The following is a 23,155-nucleotide window of genomic DNA, read 5'->3' as shown; positions in this document are numbered from 1 at the left end:
CACTGCTCCCGCCGGCCATTTTTTTTTCTAATTTTTTTAAATGTTTATTTATTTATTCCCTTTTGTTGCCCTTGTTGTTTTACTGTTGCTATTGATGTCATCGTTGTTAGATAGGACAGAGAGAAATGGAAAGAGGAGGGGGAGAGAAAAATAGACACCTGCAGACCTGCTTCATCACTTGTGAAGTGACTCCCTTGCAGGTGGGGAGCCAGGGGGCTCGAACTGGGATCCTTACGTTGGTCCTTGCCCTTCATGCCACACGAAATAACACAGGGAAGAAATAGAGAGAGGGAGAGAAAGAAACACCTGCAGACTTGCTTCACTGTTCATGAAGCCGACTCCCTGCAGGTGGGGAGCTGGGCCTGGAATTCCAGTCAGTCCTTGTGCTTATTAATATGTGTGTTTAACAGGGTGTACCACCACCTGGCTCTATAAACATTTATACAGTCTCTGATAACTGTTCCTGTAATTATTCCATGAAATTATTTCTTATAAATTTATAATATTGCTTGAATCATTTTGCCTCTCATTGGGTGTTTCTTTTTTCTCTTTTTAATGATCTGTTTCTTTACTTATTAATAAGAGAGAGAGGACCAGAGCTTCACTAGTGACCCTGCATGCAAACCCAATGCTCACCCACTACACTACCTCCCAGGATGCCTTTTTGTTTGTTTTTCAAATAATTAGCATGAAATATAGAGTACTGAAGTCTTTCTTCTTCTCTCCATTAATGGAAGCACAACCACTTACTTTTACAACAGCCCTGCAAAAGGGGCGAGTCTTTGCTTTTCTTTATTCTCTCCTCTCTTCTCCTTTCCTCTCCTCTCCTCTCCTCTCTTCTTTTTTTCTTTTGTCCCACAAGGCTTCTTGCCGGGGTTGGGTACCTGCACAGTGAGTCCACCATTTTTTTTTATCCCAATTTTTTCATCATTTTCTGATACAGACAGAGACAGAGGGAGAGAGATAGAGAGACAGCGGTAGCACTGCTACACCTCCTAAGACTATCCCCCTGCAGGTGGGGAACAGAGACTTGAATCGGGTTCTCCAGCATGGTAGGTAGCACCTGCACTCTACCGTGTGTGCCGCCACCCAGTACCGAGAGTCTATTTCTGATTTACAGATTTAAAAAAACAAAACAAACCTGAAATTCAGGGAAGTCAGCTAATCTTTTCTGAGGTTTCAGAGACCAGAGAGAGCTTTGACTCAACCACCTCGACCTCTTCTTCCCAGTCGCTTACCTCCACTGCTCCCTTGTGTTCCCTCCCCCAGGGTTGTCTCTCCTGGCATCCTTTGTTTTCCACTTTATTGGATAGGACAGAGAGAAATGGAGAGAAGAGGGGGAGATATACAGAGAGAGACGGGGTCAGGCGGTAGTGCAAAGGGTTAAGCACAGGTGGTGCAAAGCGGAAGGACCAGTGTAAGGATCCCTTTTTGAGCCCCCAGCTCCCCACCTGCAGGACACTTCACAGGCGGTGAAGCAGGTCTGCAGCTGTCTTATCTTTCTCTCCCCCTCTCTGTCTTCCCCTCCTCTCTCCATTTCTCTCTGTCCTATCCAACAACAATAACATCAATAACAATAATAATAACCACAACAAGGGCAACAAAAGGGAAAAAAATAGCCTCCGGGAGCAGTGGATTTGTGGTGCAGGAACCGAGCCCCAGTAACTTTGGAGGCAAAAAAAAAAAAGAGGGAGAGACAGAGACAGAGAGAAACCTGCAGACCTGCTTCACTGCTTTTGTATTTACTGTGACCCTCAAACTCACAGTCCTCAAATCAGCTGACATTATCTGCAAACCTCTGTTTTCAAAGTCCGTGTTTTTTTTTTTAAGAATTTATTTATTCATGAGAAATACAGGGAAGAGAGAGAGAGGAACCAGATATCGCTCTGTTACATGTGTTGCTAGGGATTGAACTCGGGACCTCATGCTTGAGAAGCCAGTGCTTGGTCCACCTCCTGAACCACCAAAGTACTTTTTTTTTTCTTTGACCCTTCCCAATGTAAATATTGACAAGGAGATTACACTTAAACTGTGAAAACATTTCACTGCAATATATATAGATGCTGGAGATGCACTCAGGGCCTCCAACATGCACCCAACCATTGAGCCACCTTCCTGTGTCAGGTTTGTTTGTTTTTTGCCTCCAGGGTTATTGCTGGGGCTTGGTGTCTGGTGTTTTGTTTTTTTTTTTTTCCTTTTTGTTGCCCTGGTTGTTTTTTTTTTTAATCATTGTTGTGGTTATTATTATCATTGTTATTGATGTTGTTGGATAGGACAGAGAGAAATGGAGAGAGGAGGGGAAGATGGGGGGGGCAGGGTAGAGATAGACACCTGCCTCACCACAAGCGACTCCCCTGCAGGTGGGGAGCCAGGGACTCAAACTGGGATCCTTACACCGGTCCTTGTGCTTTGTGCCACATGTGTGTGTGTACATGTTACAGTGTGAAAGAACCTGGGGTTAAGCCCCTGGTCCCCATCTTCAGGGGAGAAACTTGAGTAGTGAAGCAGTTCTGTGGGTATCTCTCCACTCTCTCACTCTGTTTCTGCCAATAAATAAAGAAAATATTGAAGAAATTTTAAATAACTTAAATAAAAAATTTTTATTTGAAGTAATTATTCTTGGGTGGGGAGGGGGGGTAGATAGCATAATGGTTTAATAATAAGAAGAAGAAGAAGTAGAAGAAGGAGAAGGAGAAGGAGAAAAATAATTCTTAAAGAGAAAGACCGGGAGTCGGGCTGTAGTGCAGCGGGCTAAGCGCAGGTAGTGCAAAGCACAAGGACCGGCATAAGGATCCCAGTTCGAACCCTGGCTCCCCACCTGCAGGGGAGTCGCTTCACAGGTGGTGAAGCAGGTCTGCAGGTGTCTATCTTTCTCTCCTCCTCTCTGTCTTCCCCTCCTCTCTCCATTTCTCTCTGTCCTATCCAACAACGACAACAACAATAAAACAACAAGGGCAACAAAAGGGAATAAATAAATAAAATAAATATGTAAAAAAATTTTTTAAAAAGAGAGAAAGACCACACGCTTTTGAGTTTCTGAGTTTTTTGTGTTTTTTTTTTTCCATCAATACCTTCATGTGATGCTGGGACTCTAACCCGGGCCCTCACATATATAAGACAGGTACTTTACCATGGTGCTACCTTCCTGTCCCTTCTAATTTGATTCTTTTTTTAAAAAAAAAAAAAAAAGAATTTTATTAGTGATTTAGTAATGAGTAACAAGATTGTAAGATAACAGAGGTATAAGTTCATACAGTTCCCACTGCGAGAGTTCCATATCCCATCCCCTCCATCAGGAGTTTCCCTATTCTGGGTCTCTCTGGGAGTATGGAGCAAAATTCTTTGTGGGATGCAGAAGGTGGAAGGTCTGGTTTCTGTAATGGCTTGTCCACATGGACGTTGGCAAGTCGATCCATACCCCCACCTAATTTGATTTTAGAATTAAATTAAGAAACCATAAATTCCCCCCTCACAATTAATTCCCCCTCAGCTGAATTTGAAACATTAGCAAAACAATTTTATGTTTCCTTTTTAAAAAATTATATTTATTTTCCCTTTTGTTGCCCTTGTTGTTTTGTCGTTGTCATTATTATTGCTGTTGTCATTGATGTCATCGTTGTTGGATAGGACAGAGAGAAATGGAAAGAGGAGGGGAAGACAGAGGGAGGCAGAAAGACAGGCAGTTGCAGACCTGCTTCACCACTTATGAAGCGACCTCCCTGCAGGTGGGGAGCCAGAAGCTCAAACCGGAATCCTTACACTTTGTGCCGCGTGCGCTTAAACCCGCTGCGCTACCCCCAACAACTTTGTATTTCACCCCAAATACTTTTTCCCTTCTGTAGGGTGTCACATTCCCTGCCATGCATGCCATGTGGTCCTCTTGGGCTCCGCCTCTTGAAAGAAGCAAGCTGCTTAGCATCTCATACGCAGGTGAGACCATTATTCTTGGGAAAGTTTCTGCTGTCATTTATGATGCAGACCTCAGCCTTGAGGGTAAAACGCCTGCATACTAGAACCACACAAGGTAAGATGCCTCCATGGGAGGAAAATGAATTGGGGAGACATAACTTTGTGGTTCGTTTTCCTCTTTGTCGTAACAAGATACAGTAAGGTAATTGACTCATGTCCCACCATCGTTTATTTCAAAATATACTGCCTTTTCAGATATTGATGTAAAATCCTTTTTTTTTCCCTTTTTGTTGCCCTTGTTGTTTTATTATTGTTGTAGTTATTATTGTTGCTATTGTTGTTGGATAGGACAGAGAGAATTGGAGAACAGAGGGGAAGACAGAGAGGGAGAGAAAGACAGACACCTGCAGACCTGCTTCACCACTTATGAAGTGACCTCCCTGCAGGTGGGGAGCCAGGGGCTCAAACCGGATTCCTTATGCCGGTCCTTGGGCTTTGCGCCACGTGCTCTTAACCTGCTGCGCTATCGTCCAGCTCACTTAATCCTATTTTTTAAAAAGTCCAGTAGCTGGAAAATTTGAGTCCTTTTATCCTTAAATTTATTTATTTTCCCTTTTGTTGCCCTTGTTGTTTTTCATTGTTGTAGTAGTTATTGTTGTTATTGATGTCGTCATTGTTAGATAGGACAGGGAGAAATGGAGAGAGGAAGGGAAGACAGAAAGGGGGAGAGAAAGATAGATACCTGAAGACCTGCTTCACCGCCTGTGAAGTGATTCCCCTGCAAGTTGGGAGCTGGGGGCACGAACTGGGATCCTCAAGCCGGTCCTTGGGCTTCATACCACGTGTACTTAACCTGCTGTGCTACTGCCTGACTCCCTCCTTTTATCCTTAAATGGTGATTTCTGATTTGGTTATATATAATGAGTATACCTTGATTCTAAAGCCTCTCACCTTTCTTCTATGCACTTGCCTGTTGTGGTACTTTTTTATATTTTATTTACTTATTACTTACTGGATAGAGACAGAAATTAAGATAGAAGGAGGAGGTAGGGATAGTGGGGTGGAGGGAGCCTTTAGCACTGCTTCACCACTTGGGAAGCTTTCCCTCTGCACGTGGGGACCATGGCATGTGCTTCATGCCATGTGTGCTTAACCTGCTACTGCTACTGGCCAGCCCCTAACGTTTTTTTCTTCTTCCTCCTCCTCCTCCTCCTCTTCTTCTTCTTTTTTTAGGATAAACTCAGAGGCACAGAGAAAACATCACAGCATTCAAGTTTCCTTCAGTTTAGTGGGGACCAGGCTCAAACCTGGGTCATGGAAATGCAGCAGGCTATCCAAGGGAGCTATTTCACCAGCCTGTAAAATTTTATTTAATCCAAAGTACAGTAGGGAGACATTAGAAGTTTTTAATTAAGAAAGTTATTTAATTAATAACTCAATTTAAGTTTTAGAAGGTGGCTCTTCACTACAAATAAACTTGCCCTATGACCCAGAAATACCTGTCCTGAGGATTTACCAAAGGAAACAAAGACACCTATCAGAAGAGATCTGTGTATAGCTGTGCTCATAGCAGCACAGTTTGTAATACCAGAACCTGGAAATAACCCAGATATCCAGCAACAGATGAATAGCTTTAAAAATTGGGGTATGACGACATCAGTAACAGTAACAATAATAACTACAACAATAAAACAACAAGGGCAAAAGAAGGGAATAAATAAATAAAATACAAAAAAATTGTGGTATATACACATAATGGAATATTATTCAGCTGTTAAAAATAATGATGTCATCTCCCTTGCACCATCTTGGTTGGAACTTGAGAATATCATGTTAAATAAACATAAACCAAAAAGAGAAAGATAACTACCTAATGATCTCACTTATAAACAGGACTTAATAAATAGGGACAAGGAAGGAGAACACAAAATGAAAAGTGGACTGGGACTGGTGTATTGCACCAAAGCAAAGGATTCTTGAGGGGCTGGGACAACAACATAATGGTTATGCAAAAGACTTCCAGGCTGGAGGTTCCAGGTTCAACCTCCAGTGTCACCATTACCCAGAACTTGAGCAGCACTCTGGTCTCTTCTCTCTCTCTCTTTCTCTCTCTATCTATCTCTTTTGCATTAAAATAAAATTAAAAAAAACAAAGCTCTTGGGCAAGAAGGAGTTAAAGGAGCAAACGAGAACTGAGGGGTCCTGGCACATAATAGAAAATTGTACCCATGTGTCAGTGAATACACTGTGAATCTTCAAAACCTATTCCACCCCCCCCAAAAAGGAAGGTGGTTTTTGTTACAGTATGTTGGTTGAACTGTATAAAAACTGACAAGAGAAATTTGACAAGTTCAGGAAGAGGTATTATCTATGGTTCCACTTTACCTATTAAATAAAGTCTAAATTTGGACCTGGCTTAAACATTTCTTACATCCTTTACCATCATCACTTCAGCTAGCCTCGGCACTGGCAGAGGGTACCTGGTGTAGAGTAGAGATAATCAGTAACTATCCAGGCTGTTTTCAAACCTGTATCTTTTGTTCCTTTTCTTCACCCAAATGAAGTTTGCAGATCCACCCTCTGCCTTTCTATTCTCATTTCTGTGCTGAGCCTGTTACATCTGCTTCTGTATCTTATTTTTGTTTTATTTCCCACTTTGCCTACACAGATACCTGCCATGTGTTTGATGAATTTATTTACCTACCTGACATGATTGTAGTATCTTTTAGACAGATTACTGGAAGCTTTATTTTAATAGTATCTTGTGTGCTGCAATAGGTTATATTTGTCAGAACCTCCAGACCTTCTTAGAACCTTTGCCCAGACACATGTAGCATTTACTGGCCACCTGGCCTGTTATTAAATAGCTTATTGCAACAGGTCTCCTGTGATGGATGCCTTCTGATTCTGTCAATAGTAACATAGTTGCAACCAACCTACATTGAATACTTACTATTGATTTTTAATACATGATCCCTTAAGAGAATGGATTGTTTATATTTACAGATCCTTGCTCTTACAGGATCTGAATCATTCTTTCCTCCATTGTGGTTACCCATCTTTAAATAGTAGGCCCACCCCCTTCTGGTTCATCTGTTTGCAAAGTTTGCAAAGTCTTTGTTCTTGTTGTAGGAGCACAACTTGGGACAGTAATTTCTCTTCCTCTTTCTGGGATAATTTGCTTCTATTTGAATTGGACTTTTGTCTTCTACCTTTTTGGTAAGTTTATTCAGAAATTTAACCTAAGTTTTAATGTAACAAATCCAAAGTGTGCATCTAATAAATGTCTTGATATGTATTAAAATAAATATTCCTGGTCATTTCTTTTTTTAATTTTTATTTATAAAAAGGAAACACTGACAAAAAAACATAGGATAAAAGGGGTACAAATCCACAATTCCCACCACCAGAACTCTGTATCCCATCCCCACCCCTGATAGCTTTCCTATTTATCCCTCTGGGAGTATGGACCCAGGCTCATTATGGAGTGTGGAAGGTCTGGCTTCTGTAATTGCTTCCCTGCTGAACATGGGTGTTGGCAGATCGACCCATATTCCCAGCCTGCTTCTCTCTTTCTCTTTCCCTAGTGGGGTGGAGCTCTGGGGAATTGGGGTTCCAGGACACATTGGCGGGGTCGTCTGCCCAGGGAAGTCTAGTTGGCATTTTAGCATCTGGAACCTGGTGGCTGAAAAAAAAAAGAGTCAGTATATAAAGCCAAACAAATTGTTGACCAATCATGAACCTAAAGGCTGGAATAATTCAGATGATGAGTTGGGGTGGGGGGGTCTCCATTTTGTAGATAGTAGGCCTATTTTAGTTATATTCTGAAGGTCCCATGACTATATTAGTTTGTGTTATTTTTTTCCTGAACCTGACGCCTGATATGCATGTGGATCCAACTTATTGTCTGGAGAGATGATGTTATGGCTGGAAAAGGGACCAGAAAGCTGGGTCAGGGAAGAGAGTAGCTCCCAAATATGGGAAAGGTGTATAAATATTGTTGACTGTAAACCCCATTGATTTGATGTGATCTGGGGCTCATATTTAGCTTAGGAGCCTATGTGGCCTCTGCATCCCTATAGATCTGAGCCGCATTATATGGTTGTGAGTAGGAATGTTCCAAGCTGCCCCAATTTCAGGACCCATCTTCCTCAGGTGGAGCATAGAGTATGTTGTCCAGCCTCCCTTCGGAGGATGGAACATTCTTTACCATTGTTGATCCACATTGACAGCAAGGTCCTATGGGGGCCCACAAAGGGGTCTATTGTGTTGTTCCTGATAGAGATGACTGGTAACAATGGAGAGAAGGATTTATTCAAGGTCTAGGCGCATCATGTCTGTTTGGGAATCTCAGAACTCCCTGACTAGGGGCCCAGCTCATGGGGTGGCTGGATATTCCTGATCATTTATTTTTATTTTATTTTATTTTTTATTGCTGTAGTTATTATTGTTGTCATCTTTGTTAGATAGGACAGAGAGAAATGGAGAGAGGAGGGGAAGAGAAAGATAGACACCTGCAGACCTGCTTCACCACCTGTGAAGCGACTCCCCTGCAGGTGGGGAGCCAGGGGCCTTGAACCAGGATCCTTACACCGGTCCTTGCGCTTTGCGCCACCTGCGCTTAACCTGCTATGCTACCACTGGACTCTCTCCCGATCATTTCTAAGCCATGAAGTCCTAAAATACTTACTGATAACTTGTTTCACAGGTGGATGCTATTAAAATGATCTATGTTATAACTATTGCTACTTAGTCTCAATAGAAACTGCTGTTGAATTCAGGAATGCAATGTTATACTTATTACCAAAGTTGAATATTATAAAAATGTGTATTTTGAAAATATTTCTTACTGGACCAGGGAGATACACAGTGGTAGCACTTACATGGCTGAGATCCCAGAGTTCCAAGTTCGGTCCCCAGCACCACCATAATCCAAAACTGAGCCTAGCTATGGTCAGTATCCTGCCCCCACTTTCTCGCATGAAAATTAATAAATATTTTTAAAAGCAAAGATTTCTTCTCAAAGTAGAATGATCTTATTTGATAGTCTTACTCTTTTCTATTTTATTTGTTTCCTTTTAATGAGAGAGATACAAAGAGAGAAAGAAAGCTCAGCTCTGGCTTATGGTTGTGCCAAGGATTGAACCTGGCACCTGGAAGTCCCAGGCATGAAAGTTTCACATAACCACTATGCCATCTCCCAAGCCCAATGCATTGAACTCATTGGCATTCCACACACAGGTTGTATCTGATCTTATTTAACTCTGATTTTTCTACTTTCAGGTATAGTTGGAATCATTTGGTATATTTTATGGATCTGGTTAGTTAGTGAAACACCAGAAAGTCACAAGAAAATCTCCCAATATGAAAAAGAATACATTCTTTCATCATTAAGAAACCAGGTTTGGACTTTGACACATTTTTCAAATACTTCTAGAATCTTTTCCTTTTCAGGGTTGAGAAAGCAGTTTTCTAGTAGCTACTTCTGTTGTTCATATTATAGGCAAAGCAGAGCAGGCAAATGAAGCTGGTATAAGATAATAATTTGATCTAAATTCCAGTAAGATCTATGGAAAAATTTATTTCTAATTGAATTGATGTTTCAACTTCCTACAGTAATGATTTGCCAAGTGACTCAACTTTGTTCTTGGTAGAAAGTAAAATTTGTTTATTTATTTACTAAAATAACCCTATAGCTATAGTCTAAATGTTGTCAGAAAACTAATAGACTGCTGTGTGTGGTTGAACTCGACATGATTTAGTAAGAATGACAGCACATTTATTTTGATTTATAGTGCTATATAAATTTCTTTTTTTTAATTTCTTTATTGGGGAATTAATGTTTTACATTCAACAGTAAATACAATAGTTTGTACATGCATAACATTCCCCAGTTTCCCATATAACAATACAACCCCCACTAGGTCCTCTGTCATCCTTCTTGGACCTGTATTCTCCCCACCCATCCACCCCAGAGTCTTTTACTTTGGTGCGATACGCCAATTCGATATATAAATTTCTTTGCTGCCTTATAGATCTCCAGAAAAAACATATTAAGTGCATGTGTATCACTTACTTGAGAGTAATAGCAAGAAATAAAAGTCTGTCAGACTTTAGAAGTAACTCAGCAGAAGTGCATTTTCAGAGATCAAATACATTTAAGCTTAGCTCTTCCAACACAGAAGGGTGATGGTTTCGTTTCCTTTGTGGATTTCAAAGCCATATTAAAAAGAGCTGTGTGTCCCAAATTCCTTCAAACTCTTGAGTCTCTTGACTAGTTGGTCTCTTCCTTCCTCTGTCCTGAGCTTTTCGTGCCAGGAGGTAAAGTGGGGTTGCAGACTCCTTTAATCTCTCCAACAGCGGCTTCCAAATTATGCTGCACAGTGAAGCCACCTGTGTTCCTTAATAATGCTGCCACCCACCTCCCACCCACCTCTACCCAGTTTAAATGATCTGTGTACGGTTTGATTGATCTGACTTCAAGGTTTTCTCTTCTTTCTTTCTTCCTTTCTTTCCTACTTTCTTTCTCTCTGTTTCATCCTTCCTTCCTTCCTTCCTTCCTTCCTTCCTTCCTTCCTTCCTTCCTTCCTTCCTTCCTTCCCTAGGAGAGGAGTGAGACTTGTGTAGTGCTGTCCCACCACGCCAAGTGCCCCCTTACCCCATTCAGGTGAAGACCAGAGACTTGAACCCAGGCCCTCGTGCATAGTAATGTTTGCATTCTACCGGATGAGCCATCATCACCCAGCCCCTCTTGTTATTTTTGTTTGTTTGTTTGTTTGTTTGGTTGGTTGGTTTTTTTAATTGAAAGAAAGAACTGGAGCACATTCTGCCATCTATGATGACCCATTTGTTCTTGTCTTTCTGTGGTTCCAAAGGCCAAACCCCAGGTTTAGTGCACACAAGACATGCACTCTACCACTGTGCCACCTCCCAGGCCAGGCCCAGGGTGCTTTACTGTGTTGTGTTTTGAGAGAGAGGGAAACACCCCACGGGACCACTCCATCATCCTTCGGATTCCCCTGGTGCCGACCACGGTTCTCCCACATGCTGGCAGCACTGTAACCCCAGACCTCTCGCATGGTAAAGTGTGTACTGAGCTATCTCCCCGTCACCTACAAGGCTTTCTCTCTACACTTGCAGGACAGGCCCTCAACTCAGAGGGTTTGTTTTCAGCTCAGTCAGTCGAGGTAAAATACAAGTAATCAAAAAGCGATTCTGAAATATAGCCAGAGTTGAAAACCATTGCTGTCTGGGCCGGATGGCAGCGCACCTGGCTAAGCACTCACTTACTTCACAGTGCACAAGGACCCAGGTTCAAGCACCACCAGCAGAGGGGACGCTTCATGAGCGGTGAAGTAGAACTGCAGGTGTCTCTCTCTGTCTTATTCTCTCTCTATCTCCCTCCCCTCCCAATTTCTCTCTCTGTCTCTATCCAATCATAAATAAATAAAAATATTTTAAAATAATAAAATAAAAATAGTTTATATTTTTTAAAAAATCATTGCTGCCTAAGAATGAGAGGTCTAAGCTAAGGAGGTAGTTTAGCCTGTTCGACTGCTGACTTGCATGCCTAAGGCCCCAGAGGTCAAAGGCTAATTCCCCAGTATCACCACTTTTTCATAATAAAAATCACTTAAAATTTTTTTTAATTATCTTTATTTATTGGATAGAGACAGCCAGAAATTGAGAGGGAAGGGGGAGATAGAGAAGGAGAGAGACAGAGCGACACCTGCAGCACTGCTTCACCACACATGAAGCTTTCCCCCTGCAGGTGGGGACCGGGGACTTGAACCCCGGCCCTTGTGCATTGTAATGTGCGCTCAACCAGGTGCACCACCAGTCAGCCCCACTTTAAAAAAAAAAAGAAAAAGAAAAAGTGTAATGGGCCACAGGTCAGTGAGATAGCTCACCTGGGAAGGTGCCTGCTTTGCTGTGCAGGTGACCCTGGCCCAGGCCCCCAGCACACCACATGAGAGCACTGTGTTAGCAGAGAAAGCTTTGGTGTTGTGCTGCCCTGCTCTCTCTGTCACTTTCTGTCCGAAAGAATCAGCACAGGGAACAGTGAAGCCCAAGCAATGACAGAAAAAGAAAGACACTACCCACCTCAAAGCCAAAGAAATGACTCACTTCTTTCTTTCTTTTTTTTTACCTTTATTGAAGGATTAATGTTTTACATTTGACAGTAAATACAATAGTTTGTACATGCATAACGTCTCTCAATTTTCTACATAACAGTACAACCCCCACTAGGTCCTCTGTCATCCTTTTCCAGGACCTGTATCTTTACTTTGGTGCAATACACCAACTCCAGTCCAAGTTCTTAGTGTTTTCTTTTTTGATCTTGTTTTTCAACTTCTGCCTGAGAGTGAGATCATCCCATATTCATCCTTCTCTTTCTGACTTTATTTTATTTCACTTTAACATGATTTCTTCCAGCTCCATCCAAGATGGGCTGAAAACGGTGAAATTGCCATTTTTAATAGCTGAGTAGTATTCCATTGTGTATATAGACCACAACTTTCTCAGCCGCTCATCTGTTGTTGGACACCTGGGTTGCTTGTAGGTTTTGGCTATTACAAATTGTGCTGCCAAGAACATATGTGTACACAGATCTTTTTGGATGGGTGTGTTGGGTTCCTTGGGTTATATCCCCAGGACAGGCATTGTAGTGTCATAGGAAAGGTCCATTTCTAGGCTTCTGACACTTCTCCAGACTGCTTTCCACAGGGGCTGGACCAACTGACATTCCCACCAGCAGTGCAGGAGGGTTCCTTTGTCCCCAAAACCTCTCCAGCATTTGTTGCTGCTACATTTTCTGATGTGTGACATTCTCACAGGAGTGAAGTGATATCTTGTTGTCTTTATTCGCATTGTGACTCACTGTTTGTGTGCATGTGTCTGATGCCCCAACTTCAGTCCCTGGTACTGCATACACCCTGAAAATACACTAGTCTTTCTGTTTCCCTCTAGCTCAGAAAATAAATATTTCTAAAGAAATCATTTCAGGGGCTGGGCAGTAGTGCGTCAGGTTAAGTGCACATAGTATAAAGCACAAGGACCTGCTCAAAGATCCCAGTTGAAGCCCCCTGTTCCTCACCTGCAGAGGGGCTGCTTTGCAATTGGTGAAACAGGTCTGCAGGTGTCTTATATTTCTCTCCTCCTCTCTATCCTCCTCTCATCTCTCATTTCTCTCTGTCCTATCCAATGAAAAAAAAAATGGCCTACTTTAAAAGGCAGTATGAAGTGTAGTGTGCTGTAATCTACTGAAAGTAACCCACCAAGTAGGGATATCATCACTCTGAATTAGAAAGGGCATGATTAATATGACTATCTGAAATTCTTCAGGGTCAACCTATCTGTTCAGTTTTAACAGAATTTTATTTATTTTTGAAATAATAAGTTTTTAAAAATATTTCTGTATTTAATGTGTATGACAGCGGCAGAGACTGGAGCATCACCGTGGCCACATACAGTACCTGGTTTTGAACCTGGGACTGCAGCTTCATTAAGCTTGCATTTGATTCACTAGGGCCCCCCACACACACCCTGGGCATCATCGTTTTTTGTTTTTGAGAATGAAAATATAGATAGAAATTCTGAAATAGGGGCTAGAGGATGACTCCTGGGTACATGCCTTGTCCTTCTCCAAATGGGAGTGTCGCAGCATGGGGAACGAACGCCCTGGTGCTGTGATAGCTCTCTCTCTCTCTCTCTCTCTCTCTCTCTCCCCTTCTCCCTTTCCTTTCTCTTCCTCTCTCTCTGTCTCTCCCTATCTCTCTGTCTCGGTCAAGCCCCTCCAGCTGGGCCCCTCCTCACTCTCTCCCTATCTCCCTATCTCTCTCCCTCTCTCCCTCCTCTCTCCTCCTCTTTCCCCTTTTCTCCCTCTCTCCCTTCCTCTGAGAAGGGAAAGAATGAGAATGTCTATCCAGAACAATGAAATCACACATTCTTGTAACCCTGGTTCAGGGGGAATATATATAGATATAGATATTAATGTGTCTTCACACCCCAGTGAACCACCTTGTGTTGTACCCCTGGGTTGCTTACACACAACACTGAAGAGTGCAGTTTGGTCTAGGGAAATAGCATAATGGTCTTGCAAACAGACTTTCATGCCTAAAGTTACAGGGTCTCAAGATTCAATCCCCAGTACCATAAGCCAGAACTGAGCAGTGCTCTGGTTGATGATGATGATGATGATGATGATAAAACTATTATTATTGTTATTATTATTGAAAACTGTGGTTTATCCTAATTGTACCTGATTTTTCTTTCTTTTTTTTTTTTCCAGCTTTCTTCACAGAAATCAGTGCCATGGATACCCATGGTAAAATCACTGCCACTCTGGGCTATTGTAGTTGCACATTTCTCTTACAACTGGACTTTTTATACTTTGTTAACTTTATTACCTACTTATATGAAGGAGATCTTAAGGTTCAATGTTCAAGAGGTAAGAAAAAAGAATCATCAGCTTCCTCTATAGAGGATACATTTTAAATTCCTTACAGACAGATTTTCCTAAAACTTGTTTGTTTTCTATGTTCCATTTTATTTTAATTGCCAAATGCTAATCTTTGGAGAACTGTTTATATCTTCACAATTATTCCTTCTTTTGACAACTTCTTATGTTGACTTTTTTCTTTTTCTTTCTTTTTTGCCTCCAGGGTTATTGCTGGGGCTCAGTGCCTGCACTGTGAATCCACTGCTCCTGGAGGCTGTTTTTTCCCTTTTGTTGTCCTTGCTGTTTATGAGTGTTGTTGTTATTATTGTTATTGTTATTGTTGTTGGATAGGATAGAAATCAAGAGACGACAGGAAGATAGTGACACCTGCAGACCTGTTTCACTGCTTGTGAAGCGACCACCCTGCAGGTGGGGAGCCGGGGGCTCGAACCTTTGTCTTTATGCCAGTCCTTGCATTTTGCGCCATGTGCGCTTAACCCGCTGAGCTACTGAGTGGCCCCTTATGTTGACTTCTTATGTTAATTCTTGCTTCAAGCTATTTTTTCCATTGGTATCTATCCACTTTAACTATAAAGGTGTTACTGGTCTTAGTAGATGACTAATTTTTTTGTGTTTTTTTTTGGATATTATGAACAAGACAGAAGAGAGAGGGGGGAAAGAAAGCATAACACCAAATCTCCCTTCAGGGTAGTGGGGGCCAGGCTTGAGCATGGTTGCACACATGCCAAAGCAGCACACTATCCAAGTGAGCTCTTTTGCCAGGCCCTACCTTCTCTCTGTCTCTCTCTCTGCATGTGTCTGTGTGTGTGTGTGTGTGTGTGTGTGTGTGTGTGTGTGTGTGTGTGTGTATGTGTGTGTTGCTAGGGAATAAACCTAGGGCTTTGCCCATGACCAGTACTGCAGAATAGCCTCACTGTCCCAATATTTTTTTATTCTATAGCTATAGTTAGAGAGGGGAGGGAGGGAGGGAGAAGAGACTGACTGCTCTACAATTCATGGAGTTGCCGTCATACTCCCCATGCTCATCCTATGTGGTGCTGGCAATCAAACCCAGAGGCTCGTACCTGATAAGGTTTAAGCTTTACCCACTGAAGCATCTGCCACGCCCACTGTTGTCCTCATTTAACATGATTGGCAGATGCCTAAAAATCAGACTGTCACAGGGGCCGGGCAGTGTCACACCCAGTTAAGCACACATAAACAGAGCGCAAGGACCTGTGTGCAAGGATTCCCTTTCAAGCCCCCGGCTCCCCACCTGCGGGGGGTGTGTGTGTGTCACTACACAAGTGGTAAAGCAGGTTTGCAGATGTCTTTCTCTCTCCCTCTCTCTCTCTCTCTCTTTCCCCCCCTCTCACAATTTCTCTGTCCAAGCCAATTAAATGGATAAAATGGCCGCCAGGAGCAGTGGATTTGTAGTGCTGGTACTAAGCCTCAGCAATAACCCTGGAGGCAAAAAAAGAAAAAGAAAAGAAAAGAAAGAAACCTGACTCATATCGTTTCCTACAAAGCTAGTAACACACTATTGTAATAAGTTCTGTTCTGCATCTCCAGGTATTTTCATTTTATGTGTTAACTTAGAGGGGAAACTAGAAGCCTGTCATCTCACTCACTGCCTCTCCTCTGCTCAGCACATGTCCTAGGGCACCACACAGCTCACTTAGATGGTTTTCACTAAGGGGGTGAGAAATAGCTCACCTGGTAGGGGGCATGCCTTGTCATGTAGAGGGCCTGGGGGTTCAAGCCCTAGCATCACATGGGAGCATCAGCACTGAGAGAAGCTCCAGTACCATTCTCTCTTGATCTCTCTCACGAAAAGAATACATAAAGTCAGCCCAGGAGTGATAGAATCGAACACAAGGCCCCAGGACTGGAAGGAACTTCATTAAATTATACATGTATGTTACTGTGTTATGTTTTATAGTATAAAATGTCTTTAAAGTAAATAAATAAAAATTAAAGACAAAAACTGGGAGAACTCATAGGCTAATGAGAAGACCTGTCTTTCCTCACAAAAATAATACAGCTCAGCTCCCTAAATCACATTCAGAGTTACCTTTGACCTGCAAGCCAGACGATAGCTCTACAGATAAGAGTACAGGATTTGCATACCTGAGGCCCCAGGTTCAATTTTGTTCTTATCAGCCAGATAAAAGTATAAACTCACAAACGGTGAAGCAGGTCTACAGGTGTCTTTCTCTTCCCTTCTCTGTCTTCCCCTCCTCTCTCAATTTCTTTCTGTTCTATCAAACGACAGCAATAACAATAATAGCAACAACAATGATAAACAACAAGTGCAACAAAAGGAAAAAGAATTTTTTTTTAAAAAAAAAGCATAAACTCAGATATTGAGAAGAGTGTAGCCTCTGGGAAAATGGTGGTAAGCACTAGGTTCAAGGGATCTTTCTAGAAGTGCTTTATCCATGCTCTGGTGTCTCTCTGTCTGCCTCTGCCCCCACCCCCATAAAATTAATTACTCTTAAGGTTACCTTGGCCAGAAAGGACTGTTATGAACTTTGGGTTCCTCTAATAAAATAGCCTCTTGGGGATTATATTGAATTGAGTCCCATAACCCTTCTAACAACCGAAGATATTTATTGTAACGATACGCAAGTTGACAGTTTATTATTGTGACTGTTCGATGCTTACAAGAGGTCATAAGTGTATGGCTTTAAGTTGTTTTGGCTTTTTCTCCCATCATAATTCACGTTATATTTTTTTGATCCCTTCCCAGAATGGGTTTTTATCTGCTGTGCCTTATTTTGGCTGTTGGATATGTATGATTCTGTCTGGCCAAGCTGCTGACACTTTAAGGGCAAAATGGAATTTTTCAACTATATGTGTTCGAAGAACTTTTAGCCTTATAGGTAAGGAAATTGAACCAGGTTATGTTTTGGATTGTAATTATCTGTTCGTTGTTTTTTTTTTTGTTTTGTTTTTTGCAGTTTAAGGCATATTGAGTTGGTAATAGTGGTCATTTATTTTGTTTACATATTTAAACAGTGTAATGCCAAAAGTACATTTCTGTACAAGTGGTTGTTTTTATTTATGTATTTATTTTGATTATTTTATTATTGCTATTTATTGTATAGAGACCAGAAATCAAGAGGGAAGAGGAAGATAGGGAGAGAGACATCTGCAGCCCTGCTACACCACTTGAGAAGCTTTGTCCCTACAGGTGGAGGCTGAGGTCTCAAACCTGGGTCCTTGCAGGCTGTAATATGAGCTCAATCAGGTGCACCACCACCTGGTCCCCAAGTGGTTCTTTTTGAACCTTGTATTTCAAAGATTAAGACTGATAATATCCTTTTATCTCCACCGTGTCTTACTTTGTTGAAGCATCCCCAGAACTTTAAATCACTTTGTTTTCATTTGCCACGGACATAATATTTCGAAGTCTAGAGGTGATTCACCACCTGGCTCCTCTGGTTAAGCGCGCACACCACAGTGCACAAGGACTAGGGTTCAAACCCCTGGTCCCCACCTGCAGGAGGAAAGCTTCACGAGTGGTGAAGTAGGGCTACAGGTGTCTTTGTCTCTTTCCTCCTCCCTTCTCAATTTCTTTCTGTCTCCATCCAATAAATACAAAAGAAGGAAAGGGATGGATGATTCAGCCTGTGCCATGTGCGCTGTACCATGGCTGTCTTCATTGTTTAAAAATAAAAATAATGGAGTCGGGCGGTAGTGCAGGGGTTTAAGTGCAGGTGGTGCAAAGCGCAAGGACCGGCATAAGAATCCTGGTATGGGGAGTCGGGAGGTAGCACAGTGGGTTAAGCGCAGGTGGCACAAAGCGCAAGGACTGGCATAAGGATCCCGGTTCCAGCCCCGGCTCCCCACCTGCAGGGGAGTCACTTCACAGGCGGTGAAGCAGGTCTGCAGATGTCTTATCTTTCTTTCCCCCTCTGTCTTCCCCTCTTCTCTCCATTTCTCTCTGTCCTATCCAACAATGGCGATATCAATAACAACAACAATAAAACAACATGGGCAACAAAAGGGAATTAATTAATTAATTAAAAAGAAAAGAATCCTGGTTCAAGCCCCTGGCTCCCCACTTATGGGAGAGGTGGTTGCTTCACAGGCGGTGAAGCAGGTCTGCAGGTGTCTGTCTTTCTCTCCCCCTCACTTTCTTCCTCTCCTTTCTCCATTCTTCTCTCTCCTATCCAACAACAGCATCAATAATAACAACAATAATAAAACAACAAGGGTAACAAAAGGGGAAAAATAGCCTTCAGGAGCAGTGGATTCGTAGTTCAGGCACCCAGCCCCAGCAATAACCCTGAAGACAAAAATAAATAAATAAATAAAAATAAATTTAACTGAAATTAAAGTTCCTCACTTGAAGTATATAGAAATATATCATTTCTCACACCACAGCATTATTGCATAATATGCTGCAGACACAAAGAAAAGAAAAATGTTGCCTATAAGTCCACTCCTATTACATATATATTTAATTACCTGTAATAACACTGTCGAACTTTAGCTGAGTTCTCATCACATGGAAATCTCATGATATTGCATAGTGAGATTCTCCTTTTGTAATAGTTACATTCTACTAATACTCCATTTACTAGTTATAGTTACTCTTTAGGAAACTATAGGATTAGATATAGGTCTGTGCAGTACAATGTTTTAACAGTAGGTGGCAGTAATATCAAATGTCAGACATTAAGTGGAGCAAAGAACTATTAATATAGATATTAATAACTAGGCCTTCTTTTTGGTTCTTCCCCCCCCCCCTTATACCTTCTTATCTCCAGGAATGATCGGCCCTGCAGTGTTTCTCATAGCTGCTGGATATATAGGCTGTGATTACTCACTGGCCGTTGCTTTCTTAACCATATCAACAACACTGGGAGGCTTTTGCTCCTCTGGGTTCAGCATCAACCATCTGGATATTGCACCTTCGTAAGTACTAACAGAAAGATTTGATTGACTTTTAATTCTTTTTTTGTATAGTTGTGTGAAAATAGTCATAAGACTTAACCAAGGGGGGGGGTCGGGCGGTTAGCGCACACAGCATGAAGTGCAAGGACCAGAGTAAGGATCCCGGTTCAAGCCTCTGGCTCCCCACCTACAGGGGAGTCACTTCACAGGCAGTGAAGCAGGTCTGCAAGTGTCTTTTTCTTCCCATCTCTGTCTTCCCCTCCTCTCTCCATTTCTCTCTGTCCTATCCAACAATGGTGACATCAATAACAACAATAATAACTACAACAATAAAACAACAAGGGCAACAAAAGAGAAAAATAAATAAATATTTATTTTAAAAATCTCAGCATACTCATTTACAAATAGGCATTTACATGTTCTGAATGTTGGAGGCCAGGCGGTAGCCCAGCGGGTTAAGCGCACATGGCATAAAACACAAGGACCAGCGTAAGGATCCAGGTTGGAGCCTCCCACTCTCCACCTGCAGGGGAGTCGCTTCACAAGCGGGTCTGCAGGTGTCTTTCTCTCCTTCCTCTCTGTCTTCCTTTCCTCTCTCCATTTCTCTCTGTCCTATCCAACAACAATGATAAAGCAACAAGGGCAACAAAGAGGAAAAAAAAAAGACTTACCATGATAACTATTTTAAAGTGTACAGTTCTGACTGGCTTATTAGCTGAGTTTTCATATCAGATCATACATACACACACACACACACACATATATATAGTAAAAATGTCTACATAATATGAATGCCACAATATACTATGTATGTTTCTAGTAACAAAATTGACTTTAAAGTCAAAAATAAGATGTTTGCTAAATTTCGGAATAGAAATCCAATAGTACACCAAGTGAAATTTTACTAAGATTTCTCCTTTCAATGTCTCTGTAACCCACTTTAAAATTTCCAGTAGGCATATTTACATTTTATGCGCAGCTACATTTTATTATCATTATTATCTTTGTTTATTGGATAGAGACAGTCAGAAATTGAAAGGGAAGGGAGAAAGAGAGAGAGAGAGAGATACCTGCAGCACTGCTTCACCACTCTTGAAACTTTCCCCCTGCAGGTGGGCTCAGCTACATTCTGTATCTATTAAGTTATATATTCACTTTTCCCATGAGACTTACCTTTTCATAACTCTTTTGTGACATTAATTGTATTGAATCAACACACGGCCGCACCTTAGTTTATCTCCCTAATTTCTGTCTTGCTAATCTACTCATAGTCCAGGAATGAAAGAGCCTTCCCAAGACTGAGAATGTCAACAAAAGTGAAAGTGTAAAAACCAACAGGTGCTTGTTCTGTGTGTGGCTATGAATCTGGCAGCTTTACACTTCATGGCTGGAACTTCCCTTACACGGGGATGTTCATGGTAGTAATTGAAAACTTCTAGGACAGTAACTGAGTATCTACCCACTGCCGAATAGTCGCACTTTTTACAGGGTAAACGGTACTTTCCCTGAATTATCTTATAGTGTATGTAGTTAAATTAAACTTTCAGGACCAGAAATAGAATCAACTGATTATTAAACCCATTAGTTAACATCTTTGCAGTGTTAAAGTTTTAAATTTCATTATTTTTCCTTTCTATGATTTGATACACTTTTTTATTTTTAAACTAGAAGTGTACATGAATGCTTGTAACTAACATAGTAACTTGTTTATATGCTTAAAAGCATACAGATTTGGTAATCAGAATAACTGATTAGAATACTAAAACATTGTACTTCATGTGGGAAGTCTATTGTGATAAGATAAATTTTTTAATATATCTCTTGTTCCATCTTGCAAAATAATCATGTTTTTACATCCCAGGGTTGGTCATGCATGAACACAGTATATTGCAGTACTTGTCACACAGAGTATGTTCAATAAATACTTGTTGAATGAACGAATCTCTGGTCTTTTTTGTTTGTTTTTGTTTTTTGTTTTTTGCCTCCAAGGTTATTTCTGGGGCTCAGTGCCTGCACTACCAATCCACTGCTCTGGGAGGCTTTTTTTTTCCTTTTGTTGCCCTTGTTTATTATTGCTATTACTGTTGTCATTGCTGTCATTGTTGTTGGATAGGACAGAGAAATCGAGAGAGGACGGGAAGACAGAGAGGAGGAGAGAAAGACACCTGCAGACCTGTTTCACCGCTTGTGAAGCAACCCCCTGCAGGTGGGGGATCCAAGGGTCTGTGTGTTTTGCACCACGTGCACTTAACCTGCTGCGCTACCACCCAGCCCTCTGGAATCTCTGATTTTAATCCATAAGCAAAATATCTAGTGTTGGAAGTATTTACCAGGACTTTGGTCAAAAAAGAAAGTAAAATAAAGGGAAGAAGTCTGTGAACATTACAACCTAGGAAACATTCACTGAGTACATGTATATTATATATTGCATATATAATATACATGTACTCAGTGAATGTTTCTATATGCATTGAGATATATATACGCATTGAGAATGGAAGTTTAGCATCCTGGTGATGTTGAAGAAAGACTATCTGTAAATTAACCTCAGAAATATTTTATTAAACTTAATGATACAAAAGGTGGAAAAGAATTAGAAAAGGAACCTGGAAAGGATTTTACATGAAGATAAAGGAATGTTGTTGACAAGTTCAGTATTAGAAGTTTGTAGAGGGAGTCGGGCGGTGGCGCAGTGGGTTAAGCGCACGTGGCGCACAGCGCAGGGACCTGCATAGGGATCCCGGTTCGAGCCCCCGGCTCCCCACCTGCAGGGGAGTCGCTTCACGGGCGGTGAAGCAGGTCTGCAGGTGTCTATCTTTCTCTCCCCTCTCTCTCTGTATTCCCCTCCTCTCTCCATTTCTCTCTGTCCTATCCAACAACAAAGCAACGTCAACAATGGCAATAATAACCGCAACTAGGCTGCAACAACTAGAGCAACAAAAAGGGGGAAAAAATGGCCTCCAGGAGAGGTGGATTCATGGTGCAGGCACCGAGCCCAGCAATAACCCTGGAGGAAAAAAAAAAAGAAGTTTGTAGAATGATGAAGCTTAGAAGTAGGGGTGAGCTCCAGCAGTCTCATTCCTTCCTCCTCAAGTAGGCTGTGGGCCAGTGGCTCCACCATTAAATGAGAGCTTGGGAGAAAGGCCGACTCTCAGGCATCTCCCTAGACTTACTGAATTCAGGTCTACATTTTTTTTAAAAATCAGGTGTTTCTCACACACATCCTAGTGTGATTCCTTGCTCTAGTCTAGTCCTCTCACTTACACAGCAAGTATTGAACAAGTATTTAATGATGCAAAATACAATATCCACTTTCTGCTTACAAACCTATGAATTTTAGTTCAAGGATGAGACTTGAATTATGTTATAATAATCCATTCCCTCAGTAGTACTGCTCAAATGCCTACCATATTAGACATATTTCTGGCTTGTGAATGCTTTTTAATCCATGGTATTAGATGAAAATAAATAAGAATCACATAAACAAACACCAGCATGTTAAAGGGCTGGGGAGGTAGCATAAAGGTTCTGCAAAAGACTTTTCGTGCTGGAGGCTCTGAGGTCTCAGGTTCAGTTCCCAGCACCACCATAAGCCAGAGCTGAGCAATGTTCTGGTCTCTGTGTTTCTCTCTCTCTCATAAATAATTTTTTAAAAAATTAAAAACTCCTTGAAGGTAATATAAGAGCATCTAATAAAGGGATATCATGTAGATTCAAGATAGAGGAAGATCTCTCTGAAGAAGTAAAATTTCATCTAAAGTCTAAAGATTGAACAAGAAGTTAACAGGGAGAGGTTGGGGGAGAGGGGGCAGTATTCCTGACAGAATTCACATGAGAAGAAAAAAGCAGTGGTTTGTGTCTTAGTCTGCTTGGGCTGCCATAACAAACTACCACAGACTG

The 23,155-nt window shown here is 41.5% G+C and overlaps 1 protein-coding gene across 3 annotated transcripts in view; it reads left to right on the top strand.

The window, feature by feature from the left end:
* The window catches only part of SLC17A5 (solute carrier family 17 member 5), a 48,471-nt gene that overhangs the window by 12,726 nt on the left and 12,590 nt on the right, over positions 1–23,155 (top strand). For 2 of the 3 annotated variants that reach the window (XM_016185315.2, XM_060205389.1), the window contains exons 4-9: positions 3,843–3,930; positions 7,042–7,128; positions 9,193–9,311; positions 14,201–14,359; positions 17,103–17,235; positions 19,129–19,276. In XM_016185315.2, coding sequence (XP_016040801.1) covers positions 3,843–3,930; positions 7,042–7,128; positions 9,193–9,311; positions 14,201–14,359; positions 17,103–17,235; positions 19,129–19,276 — 734 coding nt within the window. The remainder of the gene's footprint in view (positions 1–3,842; positions 3,931–7,041; positions 7,129–9,192; positions 9,312–14,200; positions 14,360–17,102; positions 17,236–19,128; positions 19,277–23,155) is intronic. The other variant, XM_060205390.1, reaches the window with a different exon arrangement.

The sequence above is a fragment of the Erinaceus europaeus genome, chromosome 13, assembly GCF_950295315.1.
Source record: "Erinaceus europaeus chromosome 13, mEriEur2.1, whole genome shotgun sequence".
NCBI classification, from domain to species: Eukaryota; Metazoa; Chordata; class Mammalia; order Eulipotyphla; family Erinaceidae; genus Erinaceus; species Erinaceus europaeus.
This window is presented reverse-complemented; position numbering and strand designations above follow the sequence as displayed.